Source organism: Anomaloglossus baeobatrachus, chromosome 2, assembly GCF_048569485.1.
Source record: "Anomaloglossus baeobatrachus isolate aAnoBae1 chromosome 2, aAnoBae1.hap1, whole genome shotgun sequence".
Taxonomy (NCBI): Eukaryota; Metazoa; Chordata; class Amphibia; order Anura; family Aromobatidae; genus Anomaloglossus; species Anomaloglossus baeobatrachus.
This window is the reverse complement of record NC_134354.1, coordinates 657,937,232-657,958,119: the sequence shown is the minus strand read 5'-3', so window position 1 is coordinate 657,958,119 and position 20,888 is coordinate 657,937,232. Positions and strand designations below refer to the sequence as shown.

At 48.2% G+C, this 20,888-nt stretch overlaps 1 protein-coding gene across 4 annotated transcripts in view; it reads right to left on the bottom strand.

Moving 5' to 3' along the window:
* Nucleotides 1-20,888, bottom strand: part of LRP1 (LDL receptor related protein 1) — a 494,504-nt gene that overhangs the window by 45,268 nt on the left and 428,348 nt on the right. For 2 of the 4 annotated variants that reach the window (XM_075337062.1, XM_075337065.1), the window contains 5 exons: nt 4,216-4,322; nt 3,394-3,526; nt 1,625-1,744; nt 1,251-1,373; nt 4-141 (listed from right to left, as the gene is read on the bottom strand). In XM_075337062.1, the coding sequence (XP_075193177.1) occupies nt 4-141; nt 1,251-1,373; nt 1,625-1,744; nt 3,394-3,526; nt 4,216-4,322 (621 nt within the window). Of the gene's footprint in view, nt 1-3; nt 142-1,250; nt 1,374-1,624; nt 1,748-3,393; nt 3,527-4,215; nt 4,323-20,888 lie in introns of all 4 variants that reach the window. The other 2 variants (XM_075337061.1, XM_075337063.1) reach the window with 1 other exon arrangement.

Below are 20,888 nucleotides of genomic sequence, written 5' to 3'. Positions count from 1 at the left end.
TACTATGAGGACAGTTCCCTTCATCTGAACCATCTCCACAATCATCGAAGAGGTCACACAGCAGGTTGGAGCTGACGCACTTGCTATTATTACACTGGAACTCTTGCTTATCCAAGTCACAACTCTTCGGTTTATGCAAGTCTGGAAACGCAAATCACAAAAGGTAACGGATTAAAAGGATACAGGTAATATCAGTATAGAACCATTGAAAAGTGAATGCACCAATTCATTTAGAAATATTTAATATCATGTCTACAGCAAAAGTTCATTTATACAAAGAAAGGGGATCATTTTTGGAACAGAAACAAGAATAATCCTTTATGAACTGGACATCACCTGCAGCTGCTCCATACAGTAGAGATCCTGAGATGCACCCAAGTACAAGGTATTAATATTCCCATAAGATACGAGGAGGGCTTCAAAGATTCATATGTAACATATCAGCAAATCTGATTCCTCAATGGTGGTAACTTAATCACTGGCTTGCCTTAAAACTGTAGGCCACATTGTAAGAAAGTAGGTGGTGACCGATGCCATTGATGTTTTTGACAGCAGGCATTGACTGGCGACTAGTCTATTTTATGCCAAAGTCACAGATATTAAGAGTGCTACCTGAGGAAGGGGGAGGTTGTACCCCCGAAACGCATAGTGGCATGTAAATAATTAATAAATCTACATCCCAAATAACCTTATCACTACCTTTCTGAGCAGCGCAGCGAAACCGTGCATTTTTTTTTTCCCTTAGATATTAAGAGTTCATTAGTCAGCAGGTTTGCCTCATGAATATTATAGCAAGGTTGATGGCGAATGTTGGATGATAAGCTTTGGCTTTTTGATGTCTGGTTCATTAGAGGCACTGTGCAAGTATGATTATCACTGTCTAATTTATTGGTAATGTGCCTGAAACCTTACCAGCTGCCGTGGAGGGAGATCTCAGCCCTGAGCAGGGCAGATCAAAGTATTGTAGTGCGCATGAGCAGGACATTAAGTAGGACATCACGTAGGATGTCATTCACCCAGGCTTCAGAAGAAGGAGGACAAAGATTGCTGAAAGAGGAGGTGCCGGACCCGGAGAACGAAGACACCCATCCGACCAGTCTGCACCACACCAACCATTTAGGAGAGTATTATAAAGTGATTTTTACGTTCTACACAGCATGCTAAAATGCTGTATATAAGAGCCCACTGGTGGTGGCAGCAGCTTATAGTCACCAAATCTGGTGACAGGTTCCCTTTAATCGTGCACTTACCACAATTTTCTTCATCCGTGCCATCTCCACAGTTGTCAATCCCATCACAGACACGAGCCACGCTCAGACAGACACGGTCGTTTCTGCAGCGGAACTGTCTGTATGGAGGGCAAATGAACTTCACTGGTAAAGACAGAAAAAAACAGAAACATAATTATTTCACAAAGCCGAGGAAATGGCAAATCATCCCCATACAATTCCATGATAAATACAATTTTTTTATTGCTTTTACAATAGAGACAGAACAGTGATGTTTGGCATCAGTACAAGTCAAGTTGTAGGTCATCCTGATAACCATATAATTGAAAATTACTAAAATGTGGAAAACGCAAAGTGCATCATGTAAACCCCTCATGCGATATCGCATTACTTACCGCACTCTTCTGGTTTTTCATCCGAGTTGTCCCCACAATCGTCCTCTCCATCACATCTCCAAGCCAAAGGTTTGCACAGAGTGTTGTTACACTGAAACTCGTCCAGGGGGCAGGTTCGCACTACTAAAGAGAGGAGATTTCTTAAGCACCGGACATTTATTGGTTCCTCATTCAGACATCAATGTTTCACACGCGTGTAATATCCATGGTTTCACATTCAGAACACAAACTCATTATAATCTACGATGCAGTATTCATTTCAGGACCAAGTGCTGATGCAAAAATCAAACAGATATGTCCATTTTTTAACTGGCATCATGAATGTAAAAGTAACAATACAAACCTAGGAGTCGGTGAAACCACAGGCAGCACACGGATGGCATCATAGTACAATCACAATATGTGTGCTGTCCGTGATTAATATTGCAGAGGATAAAAGACATTTTTAATTTATTTACTTTTCAATACCCGAAATTCACTAATGAAACTCTAATGGTAAAAATTGGCCAAATACTGATGAAACTCTTTTAGCATATGTGAGCAAACACAAACATCCGAATGAGGCCTTACATCAATACTCCAAACTTAAGTTCCATGGAAATACCTTCACATTGGGAATAATGGACGCTTCATTGACCTTATTCATCAGCAGGTCATCTGCACCACTTTCCCAAAATGATTACAGTATATTACACTCAAGTACATTGGTCACTCCAGGACTTGAAATACTTCTTATGGAGCCACTCTTTAGTTGCGCTGGCTGTGTGTTTTAGGTCATGCTGGAAGACCAAGCACGAGCCATCTTCAATGCTCTTACTGAGGGAAGGAGGTTGTTGGCCAACATCTTGCGATAGATGATCCCATCCCTCCTCCCTTCAATGAGTTGCAGTCATCCTTTCCCCTTTGCAGAAAAGCAACCCCAAAGTATGATGTTTCCTCCTCATGCTTCACGGTTGGGACGGTGTTCTTAAGGTTGTACTCATCAGTCTTCTTTATCCAAACACAGTGAGTTTAGTTGATACCAAAAAGTTCTATTTTGGTCTAATCTGACCACATGACCTTCTCCAATGCCACCTCTGGATCAAACAGATGGTCATTGGTGAACTTCAACCTGGAGGTGTGCTGGCCATAGTGTGCTACTAACAATCTTTGAGACTGTGGTCCCAGCTCTCTTCGGGTTATTGACCAGGTCATCCCGTTTAGTGCTGGGCTGAATCCTGACCTTTCTTAGAATCGATCCTACCTCACGAGGCAAGATTTTGCATGTAGCCCCAGCTCCAGATCAAGTAAAATTGACAGTCATCTTGTGTTTCTTCCATTTCCTAATAATTGCGCCAACAGTTGGTGCCTTCTCACCAAGCTTCTTGCCTTTTGTCCTGTAGCCCATCCCAGCTTGTGCAGGTCACAATTTTAACACTGGTGTCTTTAGACAGCTCTTTGGCCTTGGCCATGGTGGAGAGGTTGGAGTGTGATTTATGGAGTGTGTGGGCAGGTGTATTTTATACAGGTAACAAGTTCAAACAGGTGCAGTAATGAATGCAGACTAGGAGGGCTTCTTAAAGAAAAAAATTGCAGGTCTGTGAGAGACAGAATTCTTGCTGGTTGGTAGGTGATCAAATACTTATTTCATGCAATAAATGCAAATTAATTATTTAAAAATCATATGATGTGATTTTCTTACATGTGCTGGTCTTATGAGACCCAATTCCTTATCTTATTTGCGATTTGTCATGACTGCAATTACTACACGGCGAAAAGATCGGCCTTACCTCTAGTGCTACAGTTCACTTCATCACTTCCATCCATACAGTCAGCATCAGCATCGCAAAGCCAGCGATGTGGGATGCAGTGGTTATTTGTGCACTGGAACTGGTCTTGCTCACATCGTATCATGCAACCTTTCTGTGTGAAGAAAGCAAAAAGTTTGGGTGAACACAAATATAAGCACCAGCTAATTCTGGGACAATAGGAATATTTCCTTTAAGAGTACTAGGGTTGTTGTGAAAATTTTGGAAAATATTAAAACTTCCCAACAAGCCATGTGTTCAGAATTCTCAAAAATCAATTTAATTGGCTTCCCTAATTAAAGGTATGGTCCAAGACTTTACAACTGATGACCTATCCATAAGAAAAGGTCACCAATAAGGCCATGTTCATACCTTCAGTATTTGGTGAGGTTTTTACCTCCGTATTTGTAAGCCAAAACCAGGAGAGGAACAATTGGGGGATAAGTATAATAGAAACATGGGCACCACTTCTGTACTTTTCATCACTCCTGGCTTTGGCTTTCAAATACTTATGTAAAATACTGACCAAATACTGAACGTGTGAACGTGGCCAGAATATGTTCCATTGCTTATAACCAAGTCCTGCCAGAGATGATATCAGCAGATCAGTCCGGCTGCTGAATTTTGTACCCGTACCACTTTCAAACCCTACATACAGGTCATCAATTGGACAACCCCTTTAGATATTTAGCTCATGTGTGTTCTCTATGACTACGACACGGTATTTTGGTGTTCCTAGAGGGCAGCTTTGGGAAACCATAGTATATATGAAGGCCATTTTACCGTGTGTGTGAGAGTTCTTACCTCGTCTGATCCATCAATACAGTCATGATCTCCATCACACTTCCAACGACCAGCAATACAACGCCCATTGGCACAAGAAAATTCACTTTCTGAACATGGCCTTGGTGCTATAAAAAATATGAAAGGTCTATTTTTATCTATACAGGTTTCCAGTAATCTGTATGCCTATAGCTTGATAAAATGCTAACCATAAGGAACAAAAAAGTAACTGCCTATTCTCCAAATGGATCAAACTCCGTGTTTATGGTGCTAAGTTATCAAATGTTGATGCTTTATTTAATTTGGTTGTTTTAAGGGGATGTCCAGCTTAAAAAAAAATGCAAAAAATGTTCCTAAAAAGGCAAGTTCTTTAATTTACTAATATAGTTTAGTTATACCAGGGGTCCATTAGCAGGTATCTGCTCTGTTCCATTTCCTTTCTTGAGCTCAATAAGGAAGAATGTTTCCTGTGACGGCATATGACCTGTACGGTGTGTAAGGAGGGTCATCTGACTATTCATTTCCATAGCTAAACCCACTTCATTCTCTATCTATGCCTCCATTGTTGCAGGGAAGGGGCTGGCTACTTTACAGCACTGGGTGGACACCTAGGACCAGAGCATATATATCTCATGATCAGAACAATTGGATTTTTTTTTACCTGGAAACGCGATTACACAGATCAACAGACATTATACTAGGCAAAATAGTAAAAACGAGGGACTGCACATGAGGTTTTCAGCATGCGTCGTGCATTATGGTTGTTCTTGCAGCTTCAGAACCCAGTATATCAATTCAAGTACAGTAAGAACTAAATAATGCATGAAGGTTACGGTGAAAATTTTTTGAAGGGGCTGAATGGTTTAAGGCAACTCATTGTTAACGGTCTTACAAGTTTTTATGAAGCTGATAAAAAGGGTCTTCTGACCAGCTCCTTCTTCCACTGCAATACTGAATTTCCTATTACTTGTAATGAGCAGTATTGCTACTTCACATCAAAATGATCATTTATCATGGGGGAGACAGGCTTGTCTAAACTGGACACCCGCTATAAATGGCCATCAACCCACTTCCATTTTACCAGAATCGTGCATCATTTATTGACACCCATGTGCCTGAGTCCTACAGATCAAATCAAGACAGTAGTCTATTTTCCTGCAGTCAACTTCATAAGAAATATACCCAATTCCCCACTGTCATAAATACATATAGAATCACTGCGTTGAGAAACACGTGATGGTGTCTCCGCAGTGGTGGATGTTGATCTCCCTAAGGTCAACCATCCTTGCTCACATAAATACATACACGACTACAATGACACAAACAAATGAGTGAGTGCATTAGAGTGGGGCATACCATAAATCAGATACTTAACTCACGTCCTAGTGGGGAAAATACAGTATTGGAGAAAGCCTTAATAATATCTACTAATGATAGATAGACAGATAGATAGATAGATAGATAGATAGATAGATAGATAGATAGATATAGATACTGTAGATAGTTAGATAGATATGTTGTAACAAATGCTATGGCCATTTGTTCTTAATAAAATAATAAGTGAAGAATGCTGCATGGTCTTATTGTGTCAATATGTTACAAAGTTTGATAGGTTTTAAGATTGAAGGTCTTAAGCTTGAAGGTAGTCATAATGCCATCAAGATCCACCTATACCCCAACATATGGAACCAGAGAAAAGCAAAAACCCCATGAGGGGGGTCAAATGTTTCAACTAATCCAAGATGGCCTCAAAGCAATAGAGTATAATTGGGGCAAAGATAGCGGTCGGTGGAATTCCAGCCGATGAACATAGCTCAGACTATCGAAATGCGCTGTGGCCAGCTAGAGGGTTCAAAAAAAAGGTTTGTTTTATCCTCGGTTTAAATTGGTTAATTCTACAGCGCTCCATTCGACCTCTATCTTTACCCCAATTATATGTTCATAACCCGTTTGAGGGATCAGCGACAGGAGCAGCTCCGGGATCCCGTATCTTAGCCGATTAAGATGTTAAGGACCTGCGGTTGCCTGGTAACCGGGCGCAGGAGAAGCGTGCGCCAGGACCTTTGGTGACGCACTTCCAGTAGTTTCCTACGGTCACGCGACAGCATCCGGAAGCAAGACCAAAGCGGAGGCCATGTGTGCTAGCTAGCACGGATCACTCCAGCACCTACTGTCCACCTACAAGCCTCAACTCGGGTTGTGCATGGGTTCACAACCCCAGTAGGTGAGCAGCCTTTTGGCTTTCATGCGGTTTATTCATTGCCACCAGGTACCATCACAGCACATTTTCTTTCAAAGTAATAGAGGGTACACTAGTAAAATACACAGTGTATATACAGTGCCTTGAAAATGTATTCATAGCTCGTTGACTTTTCCCCATTTTTTCATGTTAAACCCACAAATTTAAATGTATTTTATTGGGATTTTATGTGATGTACCAACACAAAGTAGCAAGTATTTGTGAAGTGTAAAGAAAAAGATACAAGGTTTTCTAAATATTTTAGAAATAAAAATCTGACAATTGTGACGTGCGTTTGTATTCAGCCCTTTGTAGTCTGATACTCCTTAATAAAATCCTGAGTGACCAATTACCTCCAGAAATCACCTACTTCGTAAATTGAGTCCATTGTGTGTAATTGAATCTCACTATACAGTGGGGAAAGAAGGGAATTTTGTTACTTACCGTAAATTCCTTTTCTTCTAGCTCCAATTGGGAGACCCAGACGATTGGGTGTATAGCTACTGCCTCCGGAGGCCACACAAAGTATTACACTAAAAAGTGTAAGGCCCCTCCCCTTCTGCCTATACACCCCCCGTGGGATCACGGGCTGCTCAGTTTTAGTGCAAAAGCAAGAAGGAGGAAAGCCAATAACTGGTTAAACAAATTCAATCCGAAGGAACATCGGAGAACTGAAACCATTCAACATGAACAACATGTGTACCCGAACAAACCAAAAATCCCGAAGGAAACAGGGGCGGGTGCTGGGTCTCCCAATTGGAGCTAGAAGAAAAGGAATTTACGGTAAGTAACAAAATTCCCTTCTTCTTCGGCGCTCCATTGGGAGACCCAGACGATTGGGACGTCCAAAAGCAGTCCCTGGGTGGGTAAATTAATACCTCAAGTTTGGACTGTAAAAACAGCCCTTCCCTACATGGAGGCAACCGCCGCCTGCAGGACTCTTCTACTTAGGCTGGCATCCGCCTAAGCGTAGGCATGCACCTGATAACGCTTGGTGAAGGTGTGCAGACTCGCCCAGGTAGCCGCCTGGCACACCTGCTGAGCCGTAGCCTGGTGCCGTAATGCCCAGGACGCACCCACGGCTCTGGTAGAATGGGCCTTCAGCCCTGATGGAACCGGAAGCCCAGCAGAACGGTAGGCTTCAAGGATTGGTTCCTTGATCCATCGAGCCAGGGTGGATTTGGCAGCCTGCGACCCCTTGCGCTGACCAGTGACAAGGACAAAGAGTGCATCCGATCGGCGCAGGGGCGCCGTGCGGGAAATGTAGATTCTGAGTGCTCTTCACCAGATCCAACAATGCAAATCCATTTCATATCGATGAAATGGATAAGGACAAAAGGAAGGTAAGGAGATATCCTGATTGTGATGAAAAGGGGATACCACCTTAGGGAGAAACTCCGGAATCGGGCGCAGCACTACCTTGTCTTGGTGAAACACCAGGAAGGGAGCTTTGGATGACCGCGCTGCTAGCTCGGACACTCTCCGAAGAGACGTGACCGCTACCAGAAAGGCCACTTTCTGTGAAAGTCGAGAAAGTGAAACATCCCTCAGAGGCTCGAAGGGCGGCTTCTGGAGAGCAATTAGTACCCTGTTCAGATCCCATGGGTCTAACGGCCTCAGTACGGAGGGACAATGTGACAAACCCCCTGCAGGAACGTGCGTACCTGAGGAAGTCGTGCTAGGCGCTTCTGAAAGAATACAGAAAGCGCTGGAACTTGTCCTTTAAGGGAGCCGAGCAACAAACCTGTTTCCCAACCAGATTGCAGGAAGGAAAGAAAAGTAGGCAATGCAAATGGCCAGGGAGACACTCCCTGAGCAGAGCCCTAAGGTAAGAATATCTTCCACGTCCAGTGGTAGATCTTGGCAGACGTCGGCTTCCTAGCCCGTCACATGGTGGCAATGACGTCATGAGATAATCCTGAAGACGCTAGGATCCAGGACTCAATGGCCACCCAGTCAGGTTCAGGGCCGTAGGATTCAGATGGAAAACGGCCCTTGGGACAGTAAGTTTGGCCGGTCTGGTAGTGCCCACGGCTGGCCGACCGTGAGATGCCACAGATCCGGGTACCACGACCTCCTCTGCCAGTCTGGGGCGACGAGGATGGTGCGGCGGCAATCGGAGCTGATCTTGCGTAGCACTCTGGGCAACAGTGCCAGAGGGGGAAACACATAGGGTAGCTGGAACTGCGACCCATCCTGAACTAAGGCGCCTGCCGCCAGAGCTCGTTGATCGTAAGACCACACCATGAAACTCGTGACCTTGGTGTTGTGCCTAGACGCCATTAGGTCGACGTCCGGCCTCCCCCGAAGGCCCCAGATTTCCTGAAACACGTCCGGGTGCAGAGACCATTCCCCTGCGTCCATACCCTGGCGACTGAGGAAGTCTGCTTCCCAGTTTTCTACGCCCGGGATGTGAACTGCGGATATGGTGGATGCTCTGTCTTCCACCCACATCAGAGTCCGCCGGACTTCTTGGGAGGCTTGCCGACTGCGTATTCTGCCTTGGTGATTGATGTATGCTACCGCTGTGGAGTTGTCCGACTGAACTCGGATCTGTTTGCATTCCAGCCACTGCTAGAAGGCTTGCAGGGCAAGATACACTGCTTAGATTTCCAGAACATTGATCTGAAGGGTGGACTCCTGCTGAGTCCACGTACCCTGAGCCCTGTGGTGGAGAAAGACTATTCTCCACCCTGACAGACTCACGTCTGTCGTGACCACCGTCCAGGATGGGGGTAGGAAGGACCTTCCTTTTGACAATGAGGTGGGAAGAAGTCACCACTGAAGAGAGTCCTTGACCGTCTGAGAAAGGGAGACGTTCCTGTCTAGGGACGTCGACTTCCCATCGCTTTGGCGGAGAATGTCCCATTGAAGTGGACGCAGATGAAACTGCGCGAAAGGGACTGCCTCCATTGCTGCTACCATCTTCGCTAGGAAGTGCATGAGGCGTCTTAAGGGGTGTGACTGGCCTTGAAGGAGAGACTGCACCCCCGTCTGTAGTGAACGCTGTTTGTCCAGCGGAAGCTTCACTATCGCTGAGAGAGTATAAAACTCTATGCCAAGATATGTCAGTGATTGGGTCGGTGTCAGATTTAACTTTGAAAAGTTGATGATCCACCCGAAACTCTGGAGAGTCTCCAGCGCAACGTTCAGGCTGCGTTGGCATGCCTCTTGAGAGGGTGCCTTGACAAGTAGATCGTCCAAGTAAGGGATCACAGAGTGACCCTGAGAGTGCAGGACTGCTACCACTGCTGCCATGACCTTGGTGAAAACCCGTGGGGCTGTCGCCAGACCTAAGGGCAGGTCTACGAACTGAAGATGCTCGTCTTCTATAACGAATCGCAGCAAACGCTGGTGCTCTGGAGCAATCGGCACGTGGAGATAAGCATCCTGATGTCTCTTGATGCTAGGAAATCTCCTTGAGACCTTGAGGCAATGACGGAGCGGAGGGATTCCATCCGGAACCGCCTGGTTTACACTGCTTTTTGAGCAGTTTTAGGTCTAGAACGGAACGGAAGAGCCGTCCTTTTTTGGCACCACAACCAGATTGGAGTAAAAACCGTGACCTTGTTCCTGAAGAGGAACAGGGATTATCACTCCTTCTGCCTGCAGAAGAGCATCGGCTCGGTCGAGAGGTGGGGAAGTTCTGAAGAATCGAGCCGGAGGACGAGAACAAAACTCTATCCTGTACACGTGAGACAAAATGTCTCTCACCCACCGGTCTTTGACCTGTGGCAGCTAAATGCCGCCAAAGCGGGAGAGTCTGCCACCGACCGCGGATGCGGAGAGAGAGGGCTGAAAGTCATGAGGAAACCGCCTTGGTAGCGGTTCCTCCGGCTGCCTTCTTTGGGCGTGATTGAGCCCGCCAGGAGTCTGAGCCCCTCTGAGCCTTTTGAGTCCTTTTGGACTAGGAAAATTGGGACCAGCCCGAGCCTGGAAAGGACCGAAACGTCGACTGTCCTTCCTTGGGTTTTGTTTGATCTGGGCTGGTGTAAGGAAGAATCCTTACCCTTGGCCTGTTTAATGATTTCATCCAATCGCTCAGCCAACAGTCTGTCACCAGATAATGGCAAACTGGTTAAGCCCTTTTTGGAAGCAGGAGCTGCCTTCCATTCCCTTAACCCCAAGGGTCTGCGCAAAACCACGGAGTTGGCGTACGCCACCGGCGTACGGCTCGTAGAGTCCAGGACAGCATGAATAGCGTAAGTCGCAATGCATGCGAGGTTAAGGACGCCACCTGCGGCACAGATGTACGTGTGACAGTGTCTATCTGCGCAAGACCAGCTGAAATAGCTTGGAGTGCCCATACGGCTGCGAATGCCGGAGCAAACGACACGCCGATAGCTTCACAGACAGATTTCAACCAGAGGTCCATCTGTCTGTCAATGGCATCTTTAAGTGAAGTCCCATCTTCCACTGCAACTATGGAGGATGGCGCGGCGGAGAAAAGCTTGTCTGGATAAGCGTAGTGTTTCTGGACTGCTCCTCTGAGTCAGAGAGGCCCAAAAAGTACTGAATTTACGCTTGGGATACCTGAAATGGAATTTCTCCTGCTGAAGCTGCCTCCTCCACTGGAGGGGCTGAGGGAGAAATATCCACCAGTGTATTGATGGGCGCTATGAGATCATTCACCATGGCGTCCCATTAGGAGCATCCAGAATGAAAGCGGTCTCAGGATCAGAAACCTGATCAGCTACCTCATCATACAGAGAATCCTCTCGCTGAGACCCTGACCAGTGTGTGAAGTCGAGGGTCTCTCCCAGCGAGCTCGCTTAGGCTGTCTGGGACTGTCGTCCGTGTCAGAGCCTTCAGTCTGGGATGTATGGGACCCCCTTGGAGCACGGATTAGTTCCAACTGAGGGAGACCGGGGAGCCTTGATTCAACAATGCCCATGGTCTGAGTCACCGCCCTGGACTGCAAAGTTGCTAGAATTTTGTTCATAGTCCAAGACATTTTATCAGCAAAAAAACTGCAAACTCTGTCCTCTGGACAGTTTCACAGGTGGCCCTCTCTGGGCCACCACTAGCAGAGACTCTACCCATTAGGGGTTAGTGGAACCTGCCGGTAAAACAGCCTCACGTGCGGTACAGACAGCATAGAAAGCCTGTGCCTTGGCCCCCTTGCTCTATGCTGACGACATGCTGTTGTCTCCTCAGAGCTATCTAGGGGTATATCGCCAAGAAGCGACCGTACAGCCACAAGTCTCAGCCGCGCCGCAGCCTCCAGCGCGGCAGTTTCCCACAGATAAACTCACTCAGCTAAGCTGCAGTGAGTATAGTCCAAGCGCGCAGCGCTGTTGTCCTCGGCGCACTAACACGCCCAGCAATGCTGGCGTGTGTCTGTGTATGGTCTTGCAAATATAAGTACAAGGATAAAGTACACAAAAAAACACTGTGGCAATAGTGGGGTCAGCACCAAGGTGCTGCTTACCGCCCGCATAAGCGGGTAAGTGGTCGCCAGAATCCCTTTGCTGGGTCTCCCAGAGCCTGTGTCCGTTCTCCAGCTTAGATTGCCTGCAGGAATGGCTGCCGGCGTCCTGTGAAGAGGGGCGGGCCGTGGGCGTGCCCCAGACAAGAGCGGGAAACTGGCGTCCCCCTGTGCCCAGTGAGAGGGCTGGAGTATGTAAATAAGACTCCAGCCCTCGGCGCTGATCATTGTACAGCGTCTCGCCCCTTCCCTGACTGGCAGGGTTGGGGGCGGGAACGAAACGTAACTAGGCCGCAAAAGCCGGGGACTAGATTTATAAGCGCTGCCGTCGTAAAAGCACGGCAGCGCGAAAGTCCCCGGCGCACCACAAGTCTCAGCCGCGCCGCAGCTCCAGCAGCGGCTGGCGTGGTAGTTCCCGACACATAAACTCACTCAGCTAAGCTGCAGTGAGTAAAGCCCAAGCGCGCAGCGCTACTGTCCCCGGCGCACTAACACACCCAGCAACGCTGGAGTGTGTCTGTGCATAGACTGTACGGGGACACAGAGTACCTTAACGTTGCAGGGCCTGTCTCTGACGATACTCCGCTCCATTCCAGCAGGATCTCCGGGTCTGTGGATGGAGCCCGGCCTCAGAGCCTGGAGGCCGGTAAGATCCCACTTCACCAGAGCCCTCAGGGGGGTGGGGAAGGAAAGCAGCATGTGGGCTCCAGCCTCCGTACCCGCAATGGGTACCTCAACCTTAACAAACACCGCCGACAAGAGTGGGGTGAGAAGGGAGCATGCTGGGGGCCCTAGTATGGGCCCTCTTTTCTTCCATCCGACATAGTCAGCAGCTGCTGCTGACTAAAACAGTGGAGCTATGCGTGGATGTCTGACCTCCTTCGCACAAAGCTTGAAAACTGAGCAGCCCGTGATCCCACGGGGGGTGTATAGGCAGAAGGGGAGGGGCCTTACACTTTTTAGTGTAATACTTTGTGTGGCCTCCGGAGGCAGTAGCTATACACCCAATCGTCTGGGTCTCCCAATGGAGCGCCGAAGAAAAGTATTTAGTCAGCCTCCAATTGTGCAAGTTCTCCCACTTAAACAGATGAGAGGCCTGTAATTGATATCATAGGTAGACCCCCAACTATGAGAGACAAAATGAGAAAACAAATCCAGAAAATCACCTTCTCTGATTTGGTAAGATTTGTTTTGCAAATTATGGTGGAAAATAAGTATTTGTTCAATATCAAAAGTTCATCTCAATATTTTGTTATATATCCTTTGTTGAAAATGACTGAGGTCAAACGTTTTCTGTAAGTCTTCATAAGGTTGGCACACACTGTTGTTGGTATGTTTGCCCATTACTCCATGCAGATCTCCTCCAGAGCAGTGATGTTTTGGGCCTGCCGTTGGGCAACACGGACTTTCAACTTCCTCCAAAGGTTTTCAATAGGGTTGAGATCTGGAGACTGGCTAGGCCACTCCAGGACCTTCACATGCTTCTTACAAAGCCACTCCTTTATTGCGCTGGTGGTGTGCTTGGGATCATTATCATGCTGAAAGACACAGCCACGTTTCATCTTCAATGCCCTTGCTGATGGAAGGAGGTATGCACTGAAAATCTCACAATACATGGCCACATTCATTCTCTCATGTACACGGATCAGTCATCCTGGTCCCTTTGCAGAGAAACAGCCCCAAGGCATGATGTTGCCACCTCCATGCTTCACAGTAGGTATGGTGTTCTTTGGTTTTTGGATGCAACTAAGCATTATGACTCCTCCAAACACAACGAGTTGTGTTTCTACCAAACAGTTGTACTTTGGTTTCATCAGACCATATGACATTCTCCCAATACTCTGGATAATCCAAATGCTTTCTAGCAAACTTCAGACGGGCCCGGACATGTACTGGCTTAAGCAGGGGGACACGCCTGGCATTGCAGTATCTGGTTCCCTGGCGGCATAGTGTGTTATTCATGGTAGCTTTTGTTACGGTGGTCCCAGCTCTATGCAGGTCATTTACTAGGTCCCCCCGTGTGGTTCTGGATTTTTGCTCACCATTCTTGTGATCATTTTGACCCCACAGGGTGAGATTTTGAGTGTTGCCCCAGATCGAGGGAGATTATCAGTGATCTTGTATGTCTTCCATTTTCTTATTATTGCTCCCACAGTTGATGTCAACTGTGGGAGCAATAATAAGAAAATGGAAGACATACAAGATCACTGATAATCTCCCTCGATCTGGGGCAACACTCAAGCTGCTTGCATATTGCTGATTCAGTCTTCCCCGCCTGGTGCAGGGCTACAATTTTGTTTCTGGTGTCCTTCGACAGCTCTTTGGTCTTCACCATAGAGGAGTATAGAAAGTGACTGCTTGAGGTTGTTAACAGGTGTCTTTTATACTGATAAGTTCAAACAGGTGCCATTACTACAGGTAATGAGTGGAGGACAGAGGAGCCTCTAAAAGAAGAAGTTACAGGTCTGTGAGAGGCAGAATTATTGCATGTTTTTAGATGACTAAATACTTATTTTCCACCATAATTTGCCCAAAATATCTTGCCAAATCAGACAAGGTGATTTTCTGGATTTGTTTTCTCATTTTGTCTCTCATAGTTGTGGTCTACCTATGATGTCAATTACAGGCCTCTCATCTTTTTAAGTGGGAGAACTTGCACAATTTGTGGCTGACTAAATACTTTTCCCCCCACTATAACTACATTGTTCTGTGACGGTCTCAGAGCTTTGTTTGAGAACATTAGAGATCAAACATGAAAACCAAGGAACACACCAAAAAGGTCAGGGGTAAAAATGTGGAGAAGAGTAAAGCAGGGTTAGGTTATAAAAAAAATATCCCAGATTCTGAAAATGTAATGAGGCACTTTTCAGTGGTGGCAGCATCATGCTGTGCAGATGCTTATCTGCAACAGGGGCAGAGAAGTTGGTCAGAGTTGAAGGGAAGATGAATAGGGTAAAATACAAGGCAATCCTGGAGTAAAACCGGTTAGAGGCTGCAAAAGGCTTGAGACTGGGACGTAGGTTCACCTTCCAGCAGGACTATGACCCTAAACATACCGCCAGAGCTACAATGGCTGGTTTAGATCAAAGCATACTCATCTGTGTGAATGGCTTTGTCACAGCCCAGCTCAAAATCACATTAACAAGACCTGAAAATTGCTGTTCACAGACGTCTCCATCCAGTCTCACTGAGCTAGAGCTATTTTGGAAAGAAGAATCAGCTAAAATTTCAGTCTCCAGATTCGCAAAGCTGGTACAGACATCTTTTTATTTTATTTATTTTACTCCCTTCTATAGCACTATTCATTTTACAGCACTTTACAGATGTGATCGTTGTTCCAATTGGGGCTCACAATTTAAATCCCCTATCAGTATGTCATTGGGGTGTGGGAGGAAACCAGAGAACCTGGAGGAAACCCACGCCAAACTAGGGAACGAGGGAGAACATACAAACTCCTTGCAGATGTCCCTAAAAACTTGCAACAGTAATTGCAATAAAAGGTGGTCTTACAAAGAATTCACTCTGGGGGGATGAATACAAATGCACGTCATCATTTTCAGATTGATATTTGTAAAATATTTAGTAAACTATGTATCGTTTCCTTTACTTGCTAATCAGTGGTGGTCTTCAACGTAAAATCCCCAAAAAATATATAAAAGATTGCGGCTGTAACACAAGGTTGTTAACTTTTAACTTTTTTGTTTTTCTGGACAACTAAAAAAAAAAAAAAATCAATCACAGACAATATTTTTAATGAACAAATTGGAAAACCATAATAAATCATTATGATTATAAGTGATACATGTCTACAACCCATAATTTTGATATGAAGACATCAGCTGAATTCACTGTAGACTGTAAAAAAAAGAATTTTGTTTACTTACCGTAAATTCTTTTTCTTATAGTTCCATCTTGGGAGACCCAGACCTTGCTTGTATAGCTTCTGCCTCCGGAGGACACACAAAGTACTACACCTAAAAGGTGTAGCTCCTCCCTCTGAGCCTATACACCCCCTGGTGAACCAGTCACAACCAGTTTAGTGCAAAAGCTGAAGGAGAATAGCCACCCACAAGTAGAACAGAGCAAGAGCCGGAACAACCGGAGACTCTGTTCACGACAACAGCATGTGAAAACACACGGAACAAGGAAATTGCCAACAGGCAACAGGGACGGAATTATAAGAAAAAGAATTTACAGTAAGTAAACAAAATTCTCTTTTTCTTTATCGTTCCTTTGGGAGACCCAGACCTTGGGACGTTCCAAAGCAGTCCCTGGGTGGGAAATAAACAAAAAAACTAAGAAGTAGGCAGAAACCTAACTTCACAAATGGGCGACCGCCGCCTGAAGGATGCGTCTGCCCAAGCTCGCATCTGCCGAAGCATGAGCATGCACTTGGTAGTGCTTCGAGAAGGTATGCAGGCTAGCCCAAGTGGCAGCCTGACAGACTTGCTGAGCCGTAGCATGGTGCCGAAAAGCCCAAGAGGCACCGACAGCCCTGGTCGAGTGCGCTTTGATCCCCGGCGGGGGAGGAGCCTGCGAACTTTGGTAGGCGTCCGAAATGGTCGACCTAATCCAACGGGCTAAGGTCGGCTTAGAAGCAGGGAGGCCCTTGCGCCGACCTGTGGTTAGCACAAAAAGAGAGGTACCCCGCCTAAGCGCAGCGGTGCGAGACACATAGATCCGGAGAGCACGCACCAGATCTAGAGTATGTAGAGCTTTTTCAAAGCGATGAACAGGGGCCGGACAGAAGGAAGGTAAGGTAATGTCCTGGTTAAGGTGGAAGGTAGAAACCACCTTAGGAAGAAAGTCCGGAGTCGGACGGAGAACCACCTTGTCTTGATGAAAGACTAAAAAGGGTGACTCCGAGGAGAGCGCAGCCAAATCAGAAACTCTCCTGAGAGAAGTTATAGCAACCAGAAAGGCCACTTTCTGTGAGAGACGATACAAAGAAACCTCCCTAAGGGGCTCAAAGGGGGGTTTCTGCAAGACCGTGAGAACCAAGTTAAGGTCCCAGGGGTCCAAGGGCCGCCGATAAGGCGGGATGATGTGAGACGCGCCCTGCATGAAGGTTGCGGACCTGAGCCAGCCGAGCGAGATGCAGCTGGAACAGGACTGACAGGGCCGAAACCTGTCCCTTGAGAGAGTTGAGGGACAGACCTAGCTGCAGACCGGACTGTAGAAAAGACAGAAGGGTCGGCAAGGAGAATGGCCAAGGAGAATGGCCGATAGAGCGACACCAGGACAGGAAAATTTTCCAAGTCCTGTGATAGATCCTAGCGGACGAAGACTTACGGGCCCGAGTCATAGTGGAGATGACTTCAGGGGGAATACCAGAAGCCGTCAAAATCCAGGACTCAAGAGCCACGCCGTCAATTTGAGGGCCGCAGAATTCGGGCGGAAGAACGGACCTTGCGAGAGTAGGTCCGGGAGAGGCCACGGCATCTCTACGGACAGTTGGAGCAGGTCCGGGTACCAAGCTTGCCTGGGCCAGTCCGGTGCAATGAGGATGACTCGACGACCCTCCATTCTGATCTTGCGCAGGACTCTGGGCAAGAGGGCTAGAGGGGGAAACACGTAGGACAGACGAAACTGGGACCAGTCCTGAACCAGAGCGTCAGCAGCGAAGGCCTGAGGATCGTGGGAGCGAGCCACGTAGACAGGAACCTTGTTGTTGTGACGGGATGCCATTAGGTCCACGTCTGCAGTGCCCCATTTGCGGCAGATCCACGCTTTGATGGCTGAGATAATCTGCCTCCCAGTTGTCCACGCCTGGGATGTGGACTGCGGATATGGTGGACCTGGAGTCCTCCGCCGACTGAAGAATGCGTTGTACCTCCATCATTGCCAGGCGGCTGCGTGTCCCGCCTTGATGGTTGATGTAGGCAACCGCTGTCGCGTTCTCTGACTGGACTCGAATGTGCCTGCCCGCCAGCAGATGGTGAAATGCTAGGAGAGCTAGAAGTACGGCTCTGATTTCCAGCACATTGATTGAAAGGGCTGACTCGGACGGAGTCCAAGTGCCCTGTGCTCTGTGGTGGAGACATACCGCTCCCCAGCCGGATAGACTGGCATCCGTGGTGAGAATCACCCAGGACGGGGCCAGGAAGGAGCGCCCTTGGGACAGGGAGAGGGGCCGAAGCCACCACTGAAGAGAGCTCTTGGTCCGTGGCGACAGAGCCACTGACTTGTGTAAGGAGGAAGGCCGCTTGTCCCAACAGCGGAGAATGTCCAGCTGCAGGGGGCGCAGATGGAACTGGGCAAAGGGAACAGCCTCCATGGACGCCACCATTTGACCCAGCACCTGCATCAGACGCCTGAGGGTATAACGGCGGGGCCTCAGCAGAGAGCGCACCGCCAACTGGAGTGACAGCTGTTTGTCTAAGGGCAACTTCAAAAGTGCCGGCAGAGTCTCGAACTGCATCCCTAGGTATGTGAGACTCTGGGTCGGAGTCAGAGTGGATTTGGGAAGATTGACAAGCCACCCGAATTGGGCTAGAGTGCTGAGAGTGAGCGAGACACTCCGCTGACAGTCTGCGCTGGATGGCGCTTTGACTAGAAGGTCGTCCAGGTAGGGGAGCACTGCCAACCCCTGAAGGTGCAGAACCGCAATCACGGCTGCCATGACCTTGGTGAAAACCCAAGGGGCCGCGGCTAACCCGAAGGGGAGAGCCACGAATTGGAAATGATCGTCTCCTATTGCAAAGTGTAGCCAACGCTGGTGTGAAACCGCAATGGGCACATGCAGATAGGCATCTCTGATGTCGATGGACGCCAGGAAATCCCCTTGGGTCATTGAGGCAATGACTGATCGCAGGGACTCCATGCGAAAGTGCCGCACCCGAACATGCTTGTTGAGAAGCTTGAGATCCAGAACGGGCCTGAAGGTACCGTTCTTTTTGGGAACTAGGAAGAGGTTTGAGTAGAAACCTCTGAACCGTTCCCGGGCAGGAACTGGTACAATTACTCCGTTGGCCTGCAAGGCTGCCACGGCCTGTGAGAAGGCGGCGGCCTTGGAGCAGGGGGGAGTTGAGAGAAAAAATCTGTTTGGCGGGCTGGAAGAAAATTCTATCCTGTAGCCGTGAGAGATGATATCTCTCACCCACTGATCGGAGACTTGTTGAAACCAAGCGTCGCCAAAGTGGGAGAGCCTGCCACCGACTAAGGACGTTGCTGGAGCGGGCAGAGGGTCACGAGGAGGCTGCCTTAGTGGCAGAACCTTCTGTGGATGCGCTTTTGAGCGCCAGTTGGATTTCTGGCCCTTAGCTGAGTTAGCGGACGAGGAGGAGGGCTTAGAGGACGACCAGTTGGAGGAACGAAAGGAGCGAAACCTCGACTGAATCCTATCCTGGGCAGGTTTCCTGGTCTTGGTTTGTGGCATGGAAGTACTCTTCCCGCCAGTAGCCTCTTTAATAATTTCATCCAGCTGTTCACCGAACAGCCGGGAACCAGCAAAAGGGAGCCCAGCAAGGTACTTCTTTGAAGAAGCATCTGCCTTCCACTCTCGAAGCCACAAGGTCCTGCGGATAACGAGGGAATTAGCCGAAGCCATCGCAGCGCGGTGAGAAGCCTCCAGCATGGCAGACATGGCATAAGAAGAAAAAGCTGAAGCTTGAGAAGTTAAGGCAACCATCTCGGGCATAGATTCCCTGGTGAGGGAATGCATCTCCTCCAGACTAGCAGAGATGGCTTTGAGGGCCCACACTGCTGCAAAAGTTGGAGAAAACGCGGCCCCCACCGCTTCATACACGGATTTGGCCAGAAGGTCAATCTGACGGTCAGTGGCATCCTTAAGGGAAGTGCCATCAGCCACCAACACAACGGTCCGGGCTGAGAGCCTAGACACCGGAGGGTCTACCTTTGGGGAGTGAGCCCACTCCTTGACCACCTCAGGTGGAAAGGGAAAACGGCCATCAGAACCACGTTTTGGGAAGCGTTTGTCAGGACAGGCCCTGGGTTTGGTCACAGCGGCCTGAAAACTGGAGTGGTTAAAGAACACACTCTTTACTCTCTTAGGCGAGGTAAACTGGTGCTTTTCTGCCAGAGAGGGTTGCTCCTCTGATACTGGCGGATTGAGGTCCAGTACAGAATTAATGGAAGCAATCAAGTCACTAAATTCTGAGTCACCCTCGGAAGGATCAATGGGGCACATGGAGTTAGCCTCCGAGCCCCATGTATAGGCATCCTCCTCATCCTACGAGACCTCAGCCCTTGAATCAGAGCCACGGGATGAGGAGGGAGAGGGAACCCTGCGGAGCCTCTTAGACGGACGGGGTTCGTGCCCTGATGATGAATCCTCTGTGAGCTCCAGTCCTAAAGACCCCTTAGCAAGAGCATTAGAGGCACTCTGTGAAGGGGGCTGATGCATATTCATCAAAGTCCTGGACAGAAGTCCCATGGACTCAGCAAATGACTGGGAGATAGACCTAGAAAAGGACTCTACCCAGGCCGGGGGTTCAGCCACTTGTGCAGGAGCAGCCTGAGAGACCACTGGAGCCGAGACCCCAGGCCGTGGCACCTCCAATTTAGAGCAGCCCTCACAATGTGGATAGGTGCTCGCTTCAGGCAGCGGAAGCTTACATGCAGCACATGCAGCATAAAGCTTTGGAGCCTTGCTCCTTGTGTGAGACATGCTGCCTGAGTGGGGGGAAACAGCTTCTATAAAGGGAATGAATCCCAGGGAGAATATAGCAGAGGTCCACAACCGGAGACCGGCTGTGGCTTACCAGACCGCTGGAAGCGGTATTGTGTGCCCTCCAGATCCCGAAGCCCGGACCCCCAATGCACAGCACCTCAGCAGGGATGCAGAGTGCAGGACGGGCCAGAACAGCATGAAACCTGCCCAAGAAAATGGACGCCAGAGCGAATAGAGGGGGCGGAACCCTGGGCGTCCCTGTAGGAAGGGCGGAATCTGGAGGGCCATAGAGGCCTGCAGGGGGGGGGGGAGTCACACACAAGCAGTGAGGAGGGTCCCTCCCCTGTGCAGGACGGCCACCGGGAGGGGCCATGCCTGTCCCTCAGCATGAGTGA